This window comes from Ambystoma mexicanum, chromosome 6q (genome assembly GCF_040938575.1).
Source record: "Ambystoma mexicanum isolate Mex_15411 chromosome 6q, UKY_AmexF1_1, whole genome shotgun sequence".
Lineage (NCBI taxonomy): Eukaryota > Metazoa > Chordata > Amphibia > Caudata > Ambystomatidae > Ambystoma > Ambystoma mexicanum.
In genome coordinates this window covers 3419966-3438477 of record NC_090937.1, presented here as the reverse complement: position 1 = coordinate 3438477, position 18512 = coordinate 3419966, and the positions used below count along the sequence as shown (strand labels likewise).

The window sequence follows — 18512 nt, the reverse complement described above, 5'->3', positions numbered from 1 at the left end:
TACTCCAATCTGTATTTCACTGCCAGCATTCTATTGAATCAGCCCTCGCATTTGTCAGAAAATATGTGGCCTCTGCTTTCAGCCACTTTTGATACCATGGGTCCTGCCTCCTTTCTTTGCACCCTTGCTGACCTTGAAATCCAGGACACTGCCCTTAGCTGGAAGGTCTCTTACCTTTTTCCTCAGTCCTTCTCAATCTCTTGCAACTCACTTCTGATCCAAGATCCCTCCCTATTGGCATCCCCCCAAAGCTTTGCTACTGGACCATTTCTATTCAACCTCTACACCTCTTCCATTGGCCAATTTATCTCCTCTTTTGTATTCTATCACTGTGGATGAATCACAATTCTTCTTCTCCTTCCCTATTGCTCCTGAACTCTCTGCCTTCTTATGTGCCTGTCTCTTTTCAATCCATTGCTGGATGGCACTTTATAGTCGTATACTTACCTCTTACAAGACAGTTCCTTCCTTTATCCCACTTCCTCTTTCTCCTTCATTCACTCATCTCATTTGTACCTGACTTACTCTCCACCTACACAAGGCACTATCCCCACGAGTCACTGGCACATTTTCTATAGAGATTGTAACCACTGCGACTTTATTACTTATATGACAACTTCTGCTCAATATCAGGAAAATCCACTGCCTCGCGTATAACTCTACCAAAAAAAACCTTTTACAGACCTTGGTACTCAGACACCTGGACAACTGTGCAAGTCTTCTCCTTGGCCATCCCCTCCTTCTCCTCACTTGACAAAGTGCTCACCTTTTACCATATGCACCTTCTACAATATTCCTCCAAGCCGAATAGCCTTTAATGAAAAACAGGTCTCTCTTTAAACCTCTGCTGTTTATTTTCAAATCCCTCCATGAACTTTCTCCTCCTTGCTCCACTAACACTATTTTCTACTTCTTGCCTACTTTCACCCTACTCTTCTTTACACTCCTCAATCTCTTTGCTCCTCATCTTGCTTACGCTCCTTCTCTCTCCTCATCACGTAATACTGTAACTCTCTTTTCATGTTGAAAATGCTACTACCGATTTCTACAAATCTGCACTAAAGCTTCACCTCCTTAACCAAGATGGAGTATGCTCCTCTTGCTCCCTAATTTCTCCCACTCCCTGACTATCCTTCAACAAACTCCACTATACATAGTACTATGCATATATTCAATCTCTTTGAACTAATGTGATATAGTTTGTCCTGTCCCCGGCCTATGTTCAATTTATTCCCCACTATCTATTGATCAGCTGATCGCTAATTCTCCCACTTATGTGTCAGGATTGCCCTGTGGACAGTTTCTTTTTTGTAAGTGTTTCAAGTACTAAAAAGAGTGCCCTGAGTAAAAAATACGAATAAATACAAATACCTATTGGGTTTTAAGGACTTTTTGGACTTTAGTGTACTCCAATTAGGGTCACATTCTCGGAGTCATTTTATTAGTGAACATTTGCTTACCTGTTAATGTAGTAATCTTCTTTTCCACTACTTGTATGTAAGAGATTTGTTTTGATGAAAATATAGTGTAGACCATACCTTGTCGTGTGTCCATCGAGTGTGTTCACAGTACCTTCCAAACCATCCACCTTCCTCCAGATGTTTGCCTTGACTGCCCTGTCAGTCTACCACTTGGAGAGCTAGGATTCCCATAGGAAGTCTCTGTATACAAAGTAAGTAGATATAATTGTTTACTTCACACAGGACATCAGAAATATCTCCCTAACAACATGTATGTATGTATTGTATTTTACATAGTGTAGACCTAATTGGGAAATATTAGACTCGTGTACAACAAGGAAATACAGCAATCGGATAACAGAATCTCAAAATAATCAGAGGGATGGGCATGTTAGGGTACAGTTTGAAGAGCGAGTCATATAGAGTGATACAAGCACAGCATACAGAATAGGGTGGACAAGGAGGACCCATTCTGATTTGTGGACTTTTTACAGATTATCAGTTCATGAGATTTTCTTTCATGGAATATGTCATTGAGGCTTTCCTGATTTGCAGGAAAGATGAAGACAGTCTGATATCTGGTGGAATATGGTTTCCTATTCTCAGTGCATAGTTTAGAGAAGGCTTGCTTCATGGTCTCTTCCTTTTTGCTGTTTTTGCTGTTCTTGTTTTGCAATCTGGCAATTTCCAGGCTTCAAGTTTTCCACTGGCCTCCGGGGTTAGTAGGTTTGCTGGCAAGATAACCAGAGGCATACGTGGTTATTCATTTGGAGGTGATGTTGGCTATCTTAAAGGTGCTGCTGAGCAAAAGGGACTTGGGGCAGTCCGGGGTGAGTGAGTTTGGGTTTTAGGCATATGTAGGTCACTTCTGGAGGGTGGCTGGCAAAGTGACTTTTCAAAGGCTCTTTTCCAGCCATATCAGTCCGAAACAGGTGATGCTCTTGTTGTTTGCAGTAGTAATGTGAGATGCCTGGTGACATTTACTCAAACAGGCAGGATAAGTTACTTAGCCACTTGGCTCAACTGGTAATTCAGGGTACAACAAATACTGGCAGGATAGGGTAGACAGCAGACCAAAAGGAAATCTGGGAGAGAGGAATTCAGCTACAGGGTCCAGAGGGATATTGCAAGGCCCAGGTATGACCAGAAGTTTTTTTTTAAATAAATAAACATGTAATGCATTTGTCTTTTCCGTGTGGCCAGTTATGTGCCCCGTTATCCAACCGCATTGAAGTAAAAAGGTACATTTAATTATGCTTGAATTGATAATGGATTCTCTACAGTACAGATCTAAAATGGATGCGTTCTGTGTTAGCTACTGGTCTCTGCAGCAGCCATTATTTTAATGAGCAAAGGTTAGATTTGACATTTAATTGAACAATGCGATACAACATGGAAGCATAAGATATTCGACATTGATTGATTGATTTGTTATTTATTGCGCACCTATACACAAGTGTTACAAGGCGCAAAATTTATTGAATTGGTAATGCTATGTAATTAAAGAAATACAATATATTTTGATCCTACTTATTATTTTACAGGTGTTATTAAGACAACACAATATAAACATGTCCCTGATGAAGAGCCTAATTCCACAGATATAGAAGAAACACTCGCACTAGTAAAGAGTAATGATCCTGACCTTGAAGAGGTTAACCTTAACAACATTCGGGTAATTATGTCCTTCTTTATTGAGAATGGTGTATGTGTAAGCAATACATCAGGAAATGTGCCTCAAGCAATGAGCTCTTTTTGTACAGTTTCTAATAACAGTTGAATCCTTCTTTAGTTTTACATTCATACTTAAGTGGTCCATCCTAACACTGTTTTAGGAGCTGTTGCAGTATGCCATATGTAGTAAATAATCTCTATAGACCCATACACATGGGATCTATGTTAAAATAACAACAACAAAATAACGATGCTGAAAACACTGAATTATTTTAATTGAATTTCCCGAAAAAATGTTTTCTTTTTTTGCACACATTTTCGAAATGTAATGAGGGTGAGAACCCTGCAGCTGCCTCCATATCCCCTACCTTCATATATCCCCTAACCCAACTCTCTATCTATTTATTGCAAAAGAAGTTCCCAAAAGTCAAAATATTCGATACAAAAAATGCAGTGCTTTTGGCCTCAGTATTTTACAATTTGTTTTTATCAGGCGATACCTACACACGTATGCACTTCTTGTCAAAAGAAAACTGTATGGCAACTGAAAGCTTCCAAAATGTATTGTAAAATTGTGAAACATTGGAGCATGACATTACATATGCATCCATCTTCTTCATAACATTCTAAAAACAATTCCATCCCTAGTGTGACAGGAGGTGCAGGTGCAAAAGGCCCAGGCCCTCCAATGTGTCTGAAGGTCAGGTGAAAACGATTTGTATGATTCATTCCCATGGCCATTCTTACAGAGATTATTCCCCTTCATCAGCCTTCTCTTCTTCCTTGATCTCTTCATCTGATGAACATCAGATGTTGTCTGCTGAAGTGAGGAGACGCCATGACTCTAAAAAGACAGTGGGTGATCCGATTGAGAACCTACATTTTCCACCACCAGAGGTCTATTCAAAATCCAGGTTTTATAACCTTTACCAATGCTGTAAACCCTCTGTTAACAATATCATTGATGTGGTTTTAAGGGAGAATGTTGATCCATAAAAGGGATCCAGACCCAAGTTCATGGAGCATGTGTATGACCTCAAAGGGAATCAGTATTTGTTGTTAAATCTCAAATAAAAGATTGAAAACTTAAAGTTTGGAAAACAAATGTTTAATACAAATGTTCTAAAACCCAAAGTGAGAATAAGTGACAATACATGAACCAACTAATCACATTATTAGCAGGAAGAGGTTTGGTGGATTCAGATGGGAAACACTCAGGAGTTCATTTTGCTCCATGCTGTAATTGGCAGCGGGGAGACATTGCTTGTTGAAATATGCTGCCTTTTTCCCAGCACATTTGCACTCCACCGTGCAAATGAGTAAACACTGTCTGCCATACGAGCATGGATCCCTATGGAGTCCACAGGGATCCCCAGCATTTGCACCGGCATGAACATGCATGCTGGTGTAAATGCTAGAGCATTTGTATGGCGGAGAGGAAGTTATTTTCTGTCCATCCTCTCTGCTTTACAAATGAATGAAAATGAGCTGTGACGTCAATGGAAGGTGTAAAAGCCTTACCGTCTTCCACTGATTGAAGTTACATCTCTGATGACGAATGCCACTGATTGAAGTTACGTCTCTGATGACGAGTGCCACAATGTTTTAACTTGTTTTAAGATAAAAAGAGAAACTTTTTTAACAAAAGGGGACAGGACACATACGTTTGAGAAAGGAGGAAATGTCAACCTGGTAAAAGATGGGAAAGAGTGGAGGCGTCCCCCATGGTTATAGTGTTAAAAATAAATGAATGACTTCAGAGTTGGGAACATGGATAAGATGAAAGGAAGGAGAATGGAAGAAGGGGATGTCAGGGCAGCAGAGGGAAAGGCACTTTAAAAGTAACTATAACACATTAATTAAATGCAGTCAGACAATACATATTTTCAAACGTAAATATTCCAATCTTAAAGGCAATCAAAAGTACACAAAACGGTATATTTTTAACTTACATTTTCGAGATTTAATTTTCAAACTTTGCAGTTTCAAACTTAATTTGTCAACCTAGTCACCTATAATCAACCGATAGTCTGAACATGAGTCTGGGAGGGAGGGTGGGGCTGTATCTTCTGATGATACCATTCCAGGGGCCGCTACAAACTGTAAAGACAACAAAGCCTTGATGGGGATCTCTACAGGATTATGATGTGCATTAGAGACCGGGGAATACATTGCTCATTCCTCAATGTTTTTCAGTTTTCTTTTTCCGTTTTATTGCTCAGCTATGTACAGCAGCCTGTATATCTCATATCAGATTTTGCCTTTGGCAACATCTGGGTGATAGTCCTAGCTTTTGCTGCTTCAATAGTTGAATTCTGATGAATCGCCCATATTTTGGAAAAAGACTCTTCTGTTAGTAAATCAATGGTATATTGAAGCGAGATTATTGGGTCAATCTACTGGCTCTTGATCTTCAAACTAAGCAGAAGTAGTCTAGTCCTATTCTGCATCCCATATACAGCATCAACACCAGTCATTCTGACATCCTTCCCATCAGTCAAAGCCCAAGTAGGGTCCTGCATTAGTGCAGGCAGCAATTGTAGTGAAGACCTGACCAAACTATTCTTCAAGCCCATCTCACCAACCCAGAATATGATGAAGGGATTAATGTGAAAGGCCCTGGTTTCGGTTGCCCGTCTTCCTTTGCAGAGGTGCAGGATGCAGCAATTTCAGATGGTGGGATCATCAGTACCTGTTTGGAAGGTTTCAACTCGACTTCATAACCATAGTAGGGGTCATATACTCGGATGACTCCTGGTACACACGGCCATGCAAGAGGAATAGTGTCTTCAAAAGAATTATTTAGCTTTTGCAGAAGGAGCCAAAGGAAGAATGGTGTTTATGTTTTTACTCTATCCTTTTTCTTGGGGTAAAGCATAATCTGGATTGGGATCCAGTGATGGACCAAAAAAATGTCCAATAAAGTTTTGTTATCATTCAGGTTTAAAATGGTCATCTCTATTATGGTCATCCTGCTGGTGTGCAGGGGATATGTTTTTGTTTTCCATGATCATGAGTGATGCATACCTTCACATTTTAATATGGTCTTTTGGTCATCTGTATCTTCCGGTTGTAAATCAAACACTAGAAGTTCATAGACCTTTCCTTTGGCCTTTCAGGTATACAGAAATGGCATTACATTGATTGTTATTCTGTTTCACATCCATGGTATCCTGTGTCATCTGTATTTTGATGTTTGCCTCATTCAATCCACTCATTCTATAAGGTGGGCATTTGACATCAGGACCATGTTTAACACAGTTTAGGGGTTTGGTTTGCTCCTGAACTGGGAGAAATCATCCATCATTCCACCGTAAACTCTTCAGTTAATTGTCTCAAAGATGAACCAATGATTGAATTCCCTTCCAGGGGCAATGAACCTCAAGCTCCAGTTCAACATAAAGGATTTTCTGGGTATGGTATCTTTGTGGTTGTACCGCAGATCGCAGAAAGATCTAGCATGATGCCTATTTGTTTTTCATTTGGCAGATTGTAGCTCTCTGATCTGATATCACACACCATGGTTTATTTGGATGCACACCATCTGTCACTGGGGTTCATGTTACCAATTCCACTTGTCATCGAAATACTCTGCAGTGGTGGATGAGCCAGAACAATCTTCTATAGGCTGTCAGCTCTCTAAGCCGCTGCCCACCTCTTATTCAAATGATGTTAATAATTGATTCCAGCAGTCCTGGATAGGTACTCACACTGTTATCCCTCCAGACCCCCCAGTAAAAGGTGTGGTCACTTTTGCAACTGCTGGTCACAGTGTTCAGGAATCTATTGTTCTTTGCTTCAGTTCTGAAGAGACACGTGTTCAAGATCATGACAAACAGCAGGGCTGCCAATCCCTACTTGAACAGGAGAGGAGTGCATGATCAGTATTGTTAAACTTCGTGGTATTGGAGATTAGAACTTGAACAGAGACAAATCTACTTCTCTGGATGCAGTGTGCATTTTGTGGATCCAGAATGGAGTAGAAAACTGTGTGGCCACATTAGTCTTTGTCCTCATGATCTGCCTCTGTGCCCTCTGTCTTTTTGGCCAGATTTGCTTTGGCTTTGAGTGTCCAATTTTCTATTTGACTGCAGGCCAAATTGATATCTTCACAATTGCTGTAGCCCGGCGCAGTAAAGGGGCGCCTGCTGTTTCATGCTGTTTGGTGCTGGGGAGTGGGGAAATCAGACACAGGTGAGGCGGGTACCCCTCGGAAGGAAGGAGTGCCAACTAAGAGCACGGTGAGACCTTCGAGCTGCTAAGGCAGAATTTCATTGAAGATTGTTACACGTTGAGTTCAAATCAAACAAACCCAGTTCATGAGTAGAGTGCCCGAGCAGAGCAGGAGCTCTGACAACTACTTGCTGAGATGCTGTAAATAAGAGCTAGGAGGGTGGAGTTTACTGCTGAGGAGAGCTGGTGAGTGACTTGTTTAGTCGGGAGACTGCGGGCTATATTGCCTTTGATCCTGGCTTTGGCGGTTAAGCTCTATAATTGTATACTACTGTGTGGCATCTATTAGAGCTCTAGTGGAATTCTGGCAATTAAGTGATGAAAAAGCTACTATTAGCCTGAACTCAATATACAACATCGGAAGAGAGGTGCAGCTTGGCCTGAAATGCCTTCGGCTAAGAAGACATCTCACTCAAAATATAATCTTGGAAGATAAAAAGGCCAATCCAAACTACAGCCCACTATGACTAAGGTGCCCACAGTGGTTAATACAAAAAAGGAGACCGAAGAAAGCATTGCTGCCAGACCAAGGTGTCATCACCGGATTTTTTCCATTAGACCCTCAGCCGGAAGCCAACTCTACCATTTTAGAGGAAGTTGTAATGTCTGGAAATAATGGAGCTATTTCTCAGAACTCGACCAACTTTGATGTTATTGACAACAATTCCTTATTGGAACTCTGTTTAAATATACAGAGAGCGATGACACCAGCGATCCCAATACCATCAGGGAAAAGTATTAACGGCCATGAAGAGCCTCTGTCCAATGACCCCCGTAAGCAACCCAGCCTCTCTGTGAATACCTGTAGACTATCGGCATCCCCAAATGTAGCTATAAATATGACAGAGAGTACTCCTGATATTGAAGCTGAGGTGGTGGGAGGGTCATACCCTGGTTCAACTGAAATAGCAGAAATACAGTCGTCTGTAGCAGCCTTACAATTTGCTCTTAAGATCCTGCTCAAAATGTCTGGTTGCATCCTGCCTAATACTAATACGATTATCTCTGCTAATAGTCTTAGAAATAAAGAACGGGAAGAAGCTAAATGCAACCTGTCAGAAGCCATTCATATTGCCGAATAGATAGAACATCAGCTGGATTTGCCTACTAACAGACCCCAGCAGATAGTGCAGAGGCACTGTATTCTCGGAAGCAGCGCTGTATGGCTAAAAGGGCATTAATGAACAATAGACCAATTGTTATAGCTTCACCATTGACAGAGTCTGCCCAACCTGAAATACGCACTAAGAAAGGCAAGAAAAGAGCTGCCAGGGCTAAGAAAAGGAATGCCATTGGAGAGGGCCGGCTAACTAGTTGACTGATACCTGACCAGGGGAATGACTCACTTGTGGTGGAGAATTTGGAAATCTCTATAATCGACCCACAGACTAAGGAAGATAAGACCTCTTCCATCACCAGTAAGTCCCAGAGCCTAGCACAAGCACAGAAAGACTCAGCAGATATGGCAATGTCTACAGGGGACAATAAGGATGGAGCCATAGGCAATCGTATCTGCCTTATAAAGAACTTATACCAAAAGAATGACCATAAATGGTTGTCTCGGTCTGACCTTTTGGTGAGGCTCCACTCAGTTCCCCAATTAAGAGTACTTAAGTCAGATGATTTCCAATTTGTAGAACCAATGAAGGGGCCAAACCCTAAAGTATCAGCCATTCACTGTACGTTTTATTTTCACGTCCCAAATGTTAAGGGCTTACAAAGATGAAATGAAGGCAGTCGATGTGGAAAATGACGCCAACCTCTATGAGGAAGATCTCAGTGGGTCCAGATTGGACACAGAAATTACATCTAATGAGGCATCTCTCCCCATATTACCGAAAGGGAAGAAGGTTGAACTAACTGATATCCAGAATTTCTTGAAATGGTTGGCAGATTTGCTTCCTGAAGTGTTATATAAACAATGAGAACTCACAATTGTCTTGCGGAACTGTAGAGGCTTCTCCCATCTATTGTCTCCCAATGGCTCAGCCCAATATATAGCTAACCATAGTTGTATTTGTCTGCAAGAGACTTGGTCTATGGAGCCTTTGATCTTAGATGAATATGTGATACACCAGTGCTATGCTAAGAAGGGAGAAAGAGGTAGACCCTATGGGGTTTACTCATAGGGGTGGTGCATACGCTAGGCTCAAGACGAATTTTCTCTAAGTATGACAATAACTTAATTGCAGGTGAAGTGGACTACGATTATAAGGGAAACCCTGAAAGGTACGTACTTGTTAGCCTATATAATCCCCCATGAGCTGAGCTAAGAGAGCAAATTCAAGATGCCCTGCATGATCAACTGGCATCTTGGCTGACAGACCCTGAGAATACAGCTGTGGTAGTAGTGGGCGATTTTAACTGCCACATGTCAGGGAGGGGGGGGGCCTCTCATAATCCCAAACTGAGAGCTAAATATAATATGCTTCATAATAAAATTGATAACGAGGGACTGGGATGGGTAAAAATGTTTGAACATTGGGAGTTGGAGATGATCAATGGTAGAACGCCCAACGATTACCCAGGCAAACGTACGTGGAAGAATGGTGTGCGTTGTAGCACACTAGATTATACATTTGTCTGCCCGAGAATGATGCTCTTCGTGGAAGACATGAAAGTTATGCCTAACAAATGGAGTGATCATGATGCTTTACTCTGTACCATTAATATAGCTAGTTCCAATACTGAATATAAGCGTATGGGGAATGTAAAGGTAAATCGGGCCGACACGAGAATTAGTTGGTCGGATAAGAACATAAAACAGGCAGTAGAAGCCCTATCCGAAGATAGATTCCCACATTTTTCCCAATTTCATGCCATGTCTGCTAATTCAATAGAGAATTGGAATTGTACATTTTCTGGTGAACATGCAACTATTGCAGTGGTGCAGTGGGCTTGATACTAGAGAGTCTGATACAAAAAACTCCCCTATGATAGGCAAATTAGAGATACAAAGAGGAAACTCAGGGCGGAGCTTCGCTATGTAAAGAAAATGAATGATCCGATGGAGTCATATTATGCCAACATTAGGAAAATTAAGAACAAATATAGAGCGGTTATTAAGGCCAGGAGAAGAGCTGAGAGAAACCAATCCTGGCAAAGATTAGTACAAACGATATGCTCAAAAAACGCGCAGAGCATTTGGTCTCTCCTAAGTGAAGCTAGGGGAACTAGGGGATTTCTTTTCTCTCTGATCGACCCTCCCAGGTTCAACCTGGGTCCTTCCTCTCCTCTATCTCTCTCTCTACCTCTGGTGTTCCCCAGGTGTCTAACCTCTCTCCCTAGCCTTTCAACCAATACCTGGCACTTCTTGCGCACCACATTGTCGCACTCTGCCCCAGCTTCCAGTGCTATACGGATGACACTCAGCTAATTTTCAGGCTACCCTCAGCCACCTCTTCTCCCTCTCTCATCTCTGACTGTCTGTCCGCCATCCAGGAGTGGTGTGCCGCGAATGATCTCTGCCTTAATGCCAGTAAGACCGAGATTCTCCTCATCGCACACCCGCTCCCTCCTTTCGTGTCACTGTTTGGCCGGCCTCTCTTGTCTCTCTTCCTGCTCCCACCTGTGAGGCCAAAAACCTTGTGGTCATCTTCAACTCCACACTCTCTTTCTCTCCTCACATCTATGACATCTCTAAGAAGTCTCACTACCAGCTGCACCTCCTCAGAGGTATTCTTCCCTTCCTCTCCTTACCCCAGAATCTCACTGTCTCCGGAGCTCTGGTTCTCTCTAGGCTGGACTATTGCAACATCCTCTTTCTAAATCTGCCTGCTTCTGCTCTCCCCCTCTGCAACAAGACTTGTCCTTGGCCTCAAGCCCAGGGATCGTATCTCTCCAGGACTGAAATCTATGCATTGGCTCCCAGTGGCTGCAGGGATTAAGTTCAAAACCCTCTGCATTGTCCACAAGGCCTTCTGGGCCCTGGGGCCTCAATGCCTTCAACTCTCCCTTCCTAAATATCTTCCTTCTCGAGTTCTTCGGCCATCCACCTCCAACTCCCTCTGGGTCAGACGCTTCTCCAAGCAATGAGTTGGTGGTAGATCTCTTTCTTCGGCTGGGCCCCCCCTCTGGAATAGCCTCCCTGCCCCCCTGAAACTTGAGGAGAATTATCTCCGGTTCCGGAAGCACCTCAAAACCTTTCTCTTTGCTTCTGCTTTTTCTCCTCCTCTCCCCTGCTAACTTCCTGGCTGATACTGAAACTGCACTGGTTACCTGGCCATCCTCTGATCTCGGGCCCAGGCCCCCTCCCCCATCAGTCGCACTCATGCACTGACCTCCTGGCGATCCCTCGCACTTGGGGACTGTTTTCTGCATCCCTACAGTCCCTTACCAGCACTTGAGACCTGTTGTCTGCACTTACCCTGGCACTTGCAACCTGCTGGCTGTACTTTTACTTTGTTATTTATCTTATTATGTACTGCACTGTCCCAACCCCCCACCCCCTCAGCACTTCTCTCCTTCCCCTCCCATGCACTTGCGCGATCTGAATGACACCTGGCCTAGTAGGATCGTTTGTCTGTTTTACCTCTGTTCCCCCTCCCTTGCGTCGTCGCGCCTTGAAACACTTGTGTATAGGCACGTTATAAATGCCATATCATATCATACAAAAAGGCCAGTTAGTAAATCCAAATGGTTCTGTGGAATGGGTAAAGTTCATAGAAAGCCGAAATGCCCCTATGAATGTGGAACAAGTTATGCCATTAAGTAATGCTCCACTGGTACCACCAATTGATATTTCATATGAATTAATATTAGGTAAAATTAAGCAGTTAAATTCTTCCAGAGCCCCTGAGCCACATGGGCTGGCGAATATAGTCATCAAGAGCCAACCCGAATTTTGGGCCAGTTTGTTAACTATTATGTTCAAGAAGATTCTAACTGAAGGCAAAATACCTTTTTCTTGGCAGACGGCTATACTAATTCCTGTTTTTAAGAAGGGGAATCGATTGGATCCCAATCACTATAGGCTCCTGTCGATGCTTGACTCGACTGGTAAATTGTTTGCCTATCTATAACTGAATGAGTTACAAGCATGGGTTGATTAATCAAACATTCTATGTAAATTTCAAAGTGGATTTAGGCAAGGATAGAGCCTGGAAATCCGAGCATCCACCTTTGTATGCATTATATGTAGACTTCATAGCTGCGTTTGATTCTATACCAAGGGATAGATTATGGATGAAGCTAAAGGCTGTGGCCTGCCTGCAGGGGTTGCTTTATTACCTCAAACTATTACATCTAGATACGTCAGTTATACTCAAGTTAGATCAGGAAGGTCACACGATGGAAAAGGTACATCAGAACAGAGGAGTAAAGCAGGGTTGGGTTACCGCCCCCCTCATTTACAACTTATATGTATACGATATACCAGAGGCAATAGCCTTAGCTAAAAATTGTCCACCTAGAATTGGCGAGGCATCTTGCCAAGTCCTAGCATATGCAGACGACCTGTTTATATTTGATCATACCTTTAGCGGCATACGTAGAGCTGCCCTAGCCTTGTGGGAATATGTAGACACAAATGGTCTCACTATTAATTTGAGTAATACTCAAGTCATGAGATATTCTAGCAAAAAAAACTTCTCGTGTTAGACTCACTGTTGACAATGCAGAAATTGTGTATGCTCCCCATTATAAATACCTTGGTGTTGAATTCATTCCCAGCGGCGACTCTGTCACGTGTAAGCAAGCACGTATTATTAGAGCAGCGCAGGTTACCGCATTGATCCATACATTTACCAACAAACAAGGAGGTTTTACTTGGTGGGGAACCCGCCAATTATTTATTCAAGTTTTCTCACTGATGACAACCTACGGTTTAGAAGCCTTATTACATTCGGATTTGAAATGGCGTCAGGTCATTGAGGGGACTTTTTGGCACAGAAGCCTAGGCTTACCAGCCTGTGTACCCATGGCCCTTATAAGGTTGGAGTTAGGGTTGATCTCTCCAAAAGCCATTGTGTTAAAGAAGAGGGTAGGTCTTTACCTAAAGATGAGCTGTGGTGCAAAGAATGCTCTGCTGACAGCTGTTTTCCAGGAAGCGTCTAAAACAAATACCACTTGTTTATTGAAAGATTCCATCGATAAAGTTCTGTCGGATATATGTTGGTCATCTAGTGGAGGGAGCTATTCAGAGGCAGGGACGTCATTTCACCAAAATGCCTGGGGTAGCGGAAGTGACATCACATGACCGTTGACCCCTGGTGACATCACAGGAAGTGATGTAATTTGAGCCCACCCCGAAGTGATATCGCGGGATGCGATGAAATGAGACCTTTCACCCATTGACAAAACAGGAAGTGCTATCACATGGCATTGTACATGACAAAAAATATGGTTACAATATCACTATAATGTGATGTACATTTCATTCAAGAATGGATCTCCATATGTATCGTTAAGATCATTGTGTATAGGCCCATATTACCAAATTACTATGAATGCAATCAGACATCCATGACCAAGTGATAATGATGTGTTATTATATAGCGCTTACGCTTAAGCACTTTACATAGAAAAAATATACACCCAATATCACCCAACAGGTGTTGGTACTCATGAGTTGAGGCATTTAAGAACAGACTAAATCAGTGACTCACCCCCTGAAGTGTGCCTGATATAAACCTTTAATGAGTCTAGCAATTATTATATAGAATTCTAGAAAGAGACATTATTTGGTATTCCTAATCTTTCTTATTTAGTGTCAGTGCTAAAAGTGTTAGACTTGTGTCACTCCTTTTCTTCTTTTTCTTCTTTTTTTAAGGGGCTTTAACAAGAAAGCCAGCCACTCTAGAACTAAAGAGCCACATGGTGCTGGCCACAGCCCATGAGCTTGCATTACAAAAAAAAAAAAAAAAAAGTTTTTTCTTTTTTTTTCTAGAGGTCGCAAAGGTGACCTCAGAGGTCGCAGCTGCGACCTCTGGCGACCCCTAAATGACATCCCTGTTCAGAAGAGATGCAGAATGCTATGGGAAAGCGTATTGACCTATGGGACTGGTTGGAGAACTTTGCTCATTTGAACAAACTAAAAGAATATCAGTTTGTAATACATAGGCTTTATACATTCAAGAACCGGCAGGAGTACCTCAACCTTTGTCCCTCTAAGAGGCTTAGACGCTTTATTCTATTATTGAGAATGGCCCAACTCCCTACTTTATCAGTGACGGGAATTGTGAATAAGATCTCTAAAGAAGAAAGTTTCTTTAACCTCTGTGAAGATCAGGAAACCCCAGAGTCAGCCAAACATCTGCTGACTGAATGTCATACAATGTCCAAATTCATTAAATACTATATTGGTGTGTATGCTCATAATGTGGAAACAATTGGGGAGATGTCTTTTTGGCTTAATTGTAGTAATACTAGGAGTATGCGATTATTGACTGCCCTTTATAACGTTTGGCTGAAGATCGAACCAAGCTGGGTATAGCTATATGAGTGTCTGATGCCTTGACTAACAATATGCGGAAGAGCAAAACTGGGTAGGAGACATGGAAGAGGTATATGCTTGTTTAACATATCTATTCCATATGTATATATAATATTAGTAGATTCAATCAAAGAGCAATCAACTCTTGTTAAGTATTGATGACATATGGTCTGTAATGCTGAAAGAATTGAAGGGAAGCAGTTTGTGCTAATAAGTCACTAGTGATTATAAGTATCAATTGTCTGGTTGCTTTTGATTGTATGTTCTCCTTTTATCAATGGGTTTATTATTATTTTATATCTATTGTCTCAATATATTGAAATCTGTTGATTTGTATGTTTTATGTACTATGTGTAAAGTTTATAATTTAAACTAAATCACATTAATAATAAATAAATACATACATTTCTGTACCAGATCCTAGGACCGATGGACTTGGAACATAGATGCCCTTTTTTCAGCTGGCTTAAGGGCCTCCTGGGTGGATTCCATGCAGTTCCATTAATTTCATCTGCACTGCTGAAAATCAGGAGGCAGGAAGTGGTGGCAGTGATGGTGCTTCTCATTGCACAATAATGGCTTCTGGAAGTGGATTTTGCCAATTTAATTGTTGGCATCTCCTATTCTTTTGTAAATGGGTTGTTCTCCTTTACAACTCTAGGTTTTAACACTGAGAGGCAGTGGTGGGATATGACAATTTCAGTACAGCATTTAAGTGGGCCCTTAAATGTACAATAATTGTTAAAGCCAAGGTCCTCTTATGTACGTAGAAGTCTCTTATTCCATTGCAATGTCACCCTTTCCAAATCTTATAATTTTTTGCATGAAGATTTGGTGGTGTGCTGTTTCGGTCTCAACGTTGCATGATTACTGGGCTGAAGGACAGGTCTTTTGTGAAATGTAGAGTTTATCATCTACGATTGAGGCATACGCTTTTAGAAACTGTGTTGTAATATTATTAGTTCAGTGAGTTCAGGCAGTCCCTACTGTGATTAATCCAATGGTGTCATTACTCCTTTCCCAACGGTGGCCTGTCCCCCTGAGGCCAGGGGATGGCAGCGGATACCTGATCCTGACCCTCGGGCGGCTATATGAGGGAGGATCGCATGGGGGAGGCAACCCTCAGGGGAGTGACATGACATCATCAGACGAGACATGGTAACCCCCTTTTTCCTTTGAGGATACTCCCTCCATTCCACATGCCTTAATGGCATATTGTCATGACCCTCATCCACCTATGAAGGCCACTGAGAATACTTTCCCAAACTATGTATGCAAGTCATCAAGAAATGACTTCCCTTTCAAGGCTACCAAAAATACTTTTCCATACACTGTATACAAGTCAACAAGGACTGATTTCCCTTTCCCTGAATAAAAAAGTACTGTAACGAGGTAGCTGAGCCAAGTACTGAAGATTGATGAAAGCCAGGAGCACAAGCTGCGCTCTAGTGGTTGCAAGCGCATACTTGACGCTGGGACATTTAAACCGCTGAACAAGCTAACATGTAAGAGACGCTGGCTGGAGGAGTCTTGTCCTCTCGGTACCGACCGAGGGAGCACTGGGCTGGTTTGAGGTACATGGAGCAAACCGTCTCATAGAAGAGGCAGAGGAGAGCAGACTGCAGGAGATGGTACACTGTGAGGACGACGTGTGAGGAAGAGAAGGAAAGGCATCCTGGTGTACACAGGCACCGAAAAGCAGCCTTCACGATGCTCGAGCACGAAGAAACCCAGAACTGGCGAGCGGGAGCCGCAAGTAGCACAGAACCCCCGGAGCAGAGTCGGTGAACCCGGAGAGAAGGAGCAGGACGCCGAAGAGCTGCTGCAGGCTTGCCACAGGAGAACCAACGCACGCCACAGAGAGACGATGAGTCCACCCAAGGGAAGAGGGGACACCAGGGCACTTTGGCAACCCTACTGAAGGCAAATAAAAGTAAATGAAGCATATGAGAAAGAATGAGAAACTCAATATTTCTTAAAGAGACAGAACAGAATAAATATAAGAGATTGTCAAGTTTGCAGTTATGTGCAGTGTACCTATGACAAAGGCCTGGCAGGAGAGTATACCAGGCAGATTCAAGTTACAAGTGTGTTCATATGAGAAAGCCCTGGCAAGAGAGTATATATACCATGCAAGGTCACGTTGGGCAGTGTGTAAAGTACATCACATGGGGAAGTCCTGATAAGGATGCATCAGGAATAGCCAAATACTGTGTTGAAATTATATTACAGAGAAGAAACCTGGCAGTACACCAGGTATCCTACCAAGATTAAGACTAACAGCCAAGATGTTTTGTATACCCGTTATAAAGCGAGTATAAAGCACAGTGAAGAGAAATCCAGGGGAAGCAAAGCATCCTCTGGAACTGTGAACTTTATCCTTGTGGAACTTTTCTTGTGTTGGAGCTACGCCTTTCCTTTTGAACAATGATACACTTTTCTAGGCCAACAACATTTCCCTTTTCACCTTAGAGTTGATTTTTAGAGTGTGATGGTCAGAATAGTACTTTAGACACAGGGCATTTTGCATTAGACAACTTGACAATGGACAGACCTTTAGTTTTGTTTTAGGTAGGGAAATACCTCTTAGAGTACGGACAGGGAGGCCTTTGCCAACCACCTTTTGTTTCAATAAAAGTTTTTGGCCAATACCATGAGCCCCCCCTGAGTCCAGGTCTCATTCCTGGCTCATCACACTACATAGGAAGGTCCTTTAGAATAAGGGCTATGAAAACTATTGATTTTGAACGACTGACTGAAGTTAATCATTTTGTTTTGGTTATATTCCGGGTGTCTGTCATCTCTTCTTGGTGACTTTAGAATTTCTGCCCCCTTACTTTCACAGTCCTTCCGTGGGCTAAGTGGAATTCAGAACAGGGCCAGTCGACGGCAGTGCTATGGCATACCAAATTGGTGCACACCAAATTCCCTGTTAGATGATATGGATAACAACTCCAATAATTCTTAATCTACATAGTCATTGGTAAAGGATCATGAGAGTAGTATTCCAAAACATCTAGAAGACCACAAGCTGGAAGCCCTGTTTTTATCCTGTTAACCGTTTTAGGGCCTATTGCCAGTGGTTTTTTGTGAGAACCCTAATCTACAGTGGCATAGCAGTTCTGGGCATTCCTCGACTCCCTGAACAATCGTTGACAGTAAGTAAGTAAACAATTCGCCAAAAAAAGGGCCAAAACATTCATTTGAAAAGAACACATTTCCCAGGTGTATTTGCTAAAATACATAGGTATTAAAAACTGTTTTGAAGGGGAGCTGACATTCTCACAAACTGAATGTTGACCCCTTTCACCATCTTTCCCAACCTTCTTGTAAGCAAATGGTGCATGAAGCACTTTACGTAATATAGGTAATATTTCACAACTACGATAAATAAATGCCAAAATGTATGCATTATTGGCCTGCAAACCTTAAGGGACATAAGCAACAATCTGCATGCTAGTTGAGTTACGATTATATTTAAATTTGAAATTTATATCCACCAGATTACGCTACGCCACTTCAAAGGTTCAAGAACAGGGACATGGGGAGAGGGTACATAAAGAAGGAAATGGGACATATTCTAACCAGTTGTAATACCACATATTACAAGTTAAAATCTCATATTGACAATCGCAATGCATAAAGAACATTACTTTCTTTTTAAGTGTGCAAACAAGTTAAAGGTACAGTCACTGACCTTTGGCCAGGGTGAG

General features: G+C 42.1%; 1 protein-coding gene across 4 annotated transcripts in view; it reads left to right on the top strand.

The window, feature by feature from the left end:
* TMOD1 (tropomodulin 1) overlaps positions 1–18512 on the top strand; it is a 720714-nt gene that overhangs the window by 471500 nt on the left and 230702 nt on the right. For all 4 annotated transcript variants that reach the window (XM_069630362.1, XM_069630363.1, XM_069630365.1 and 1 more), the window contains one exon: positions 3005–3135. In XM_069630362.1, coding sequence (XP_069486463.1) covers positions 3005–3135 — 131 coding nt within the window. The remainder of the gene's footprint in view (positions 1–3004; positions 3136–18512) is intronic.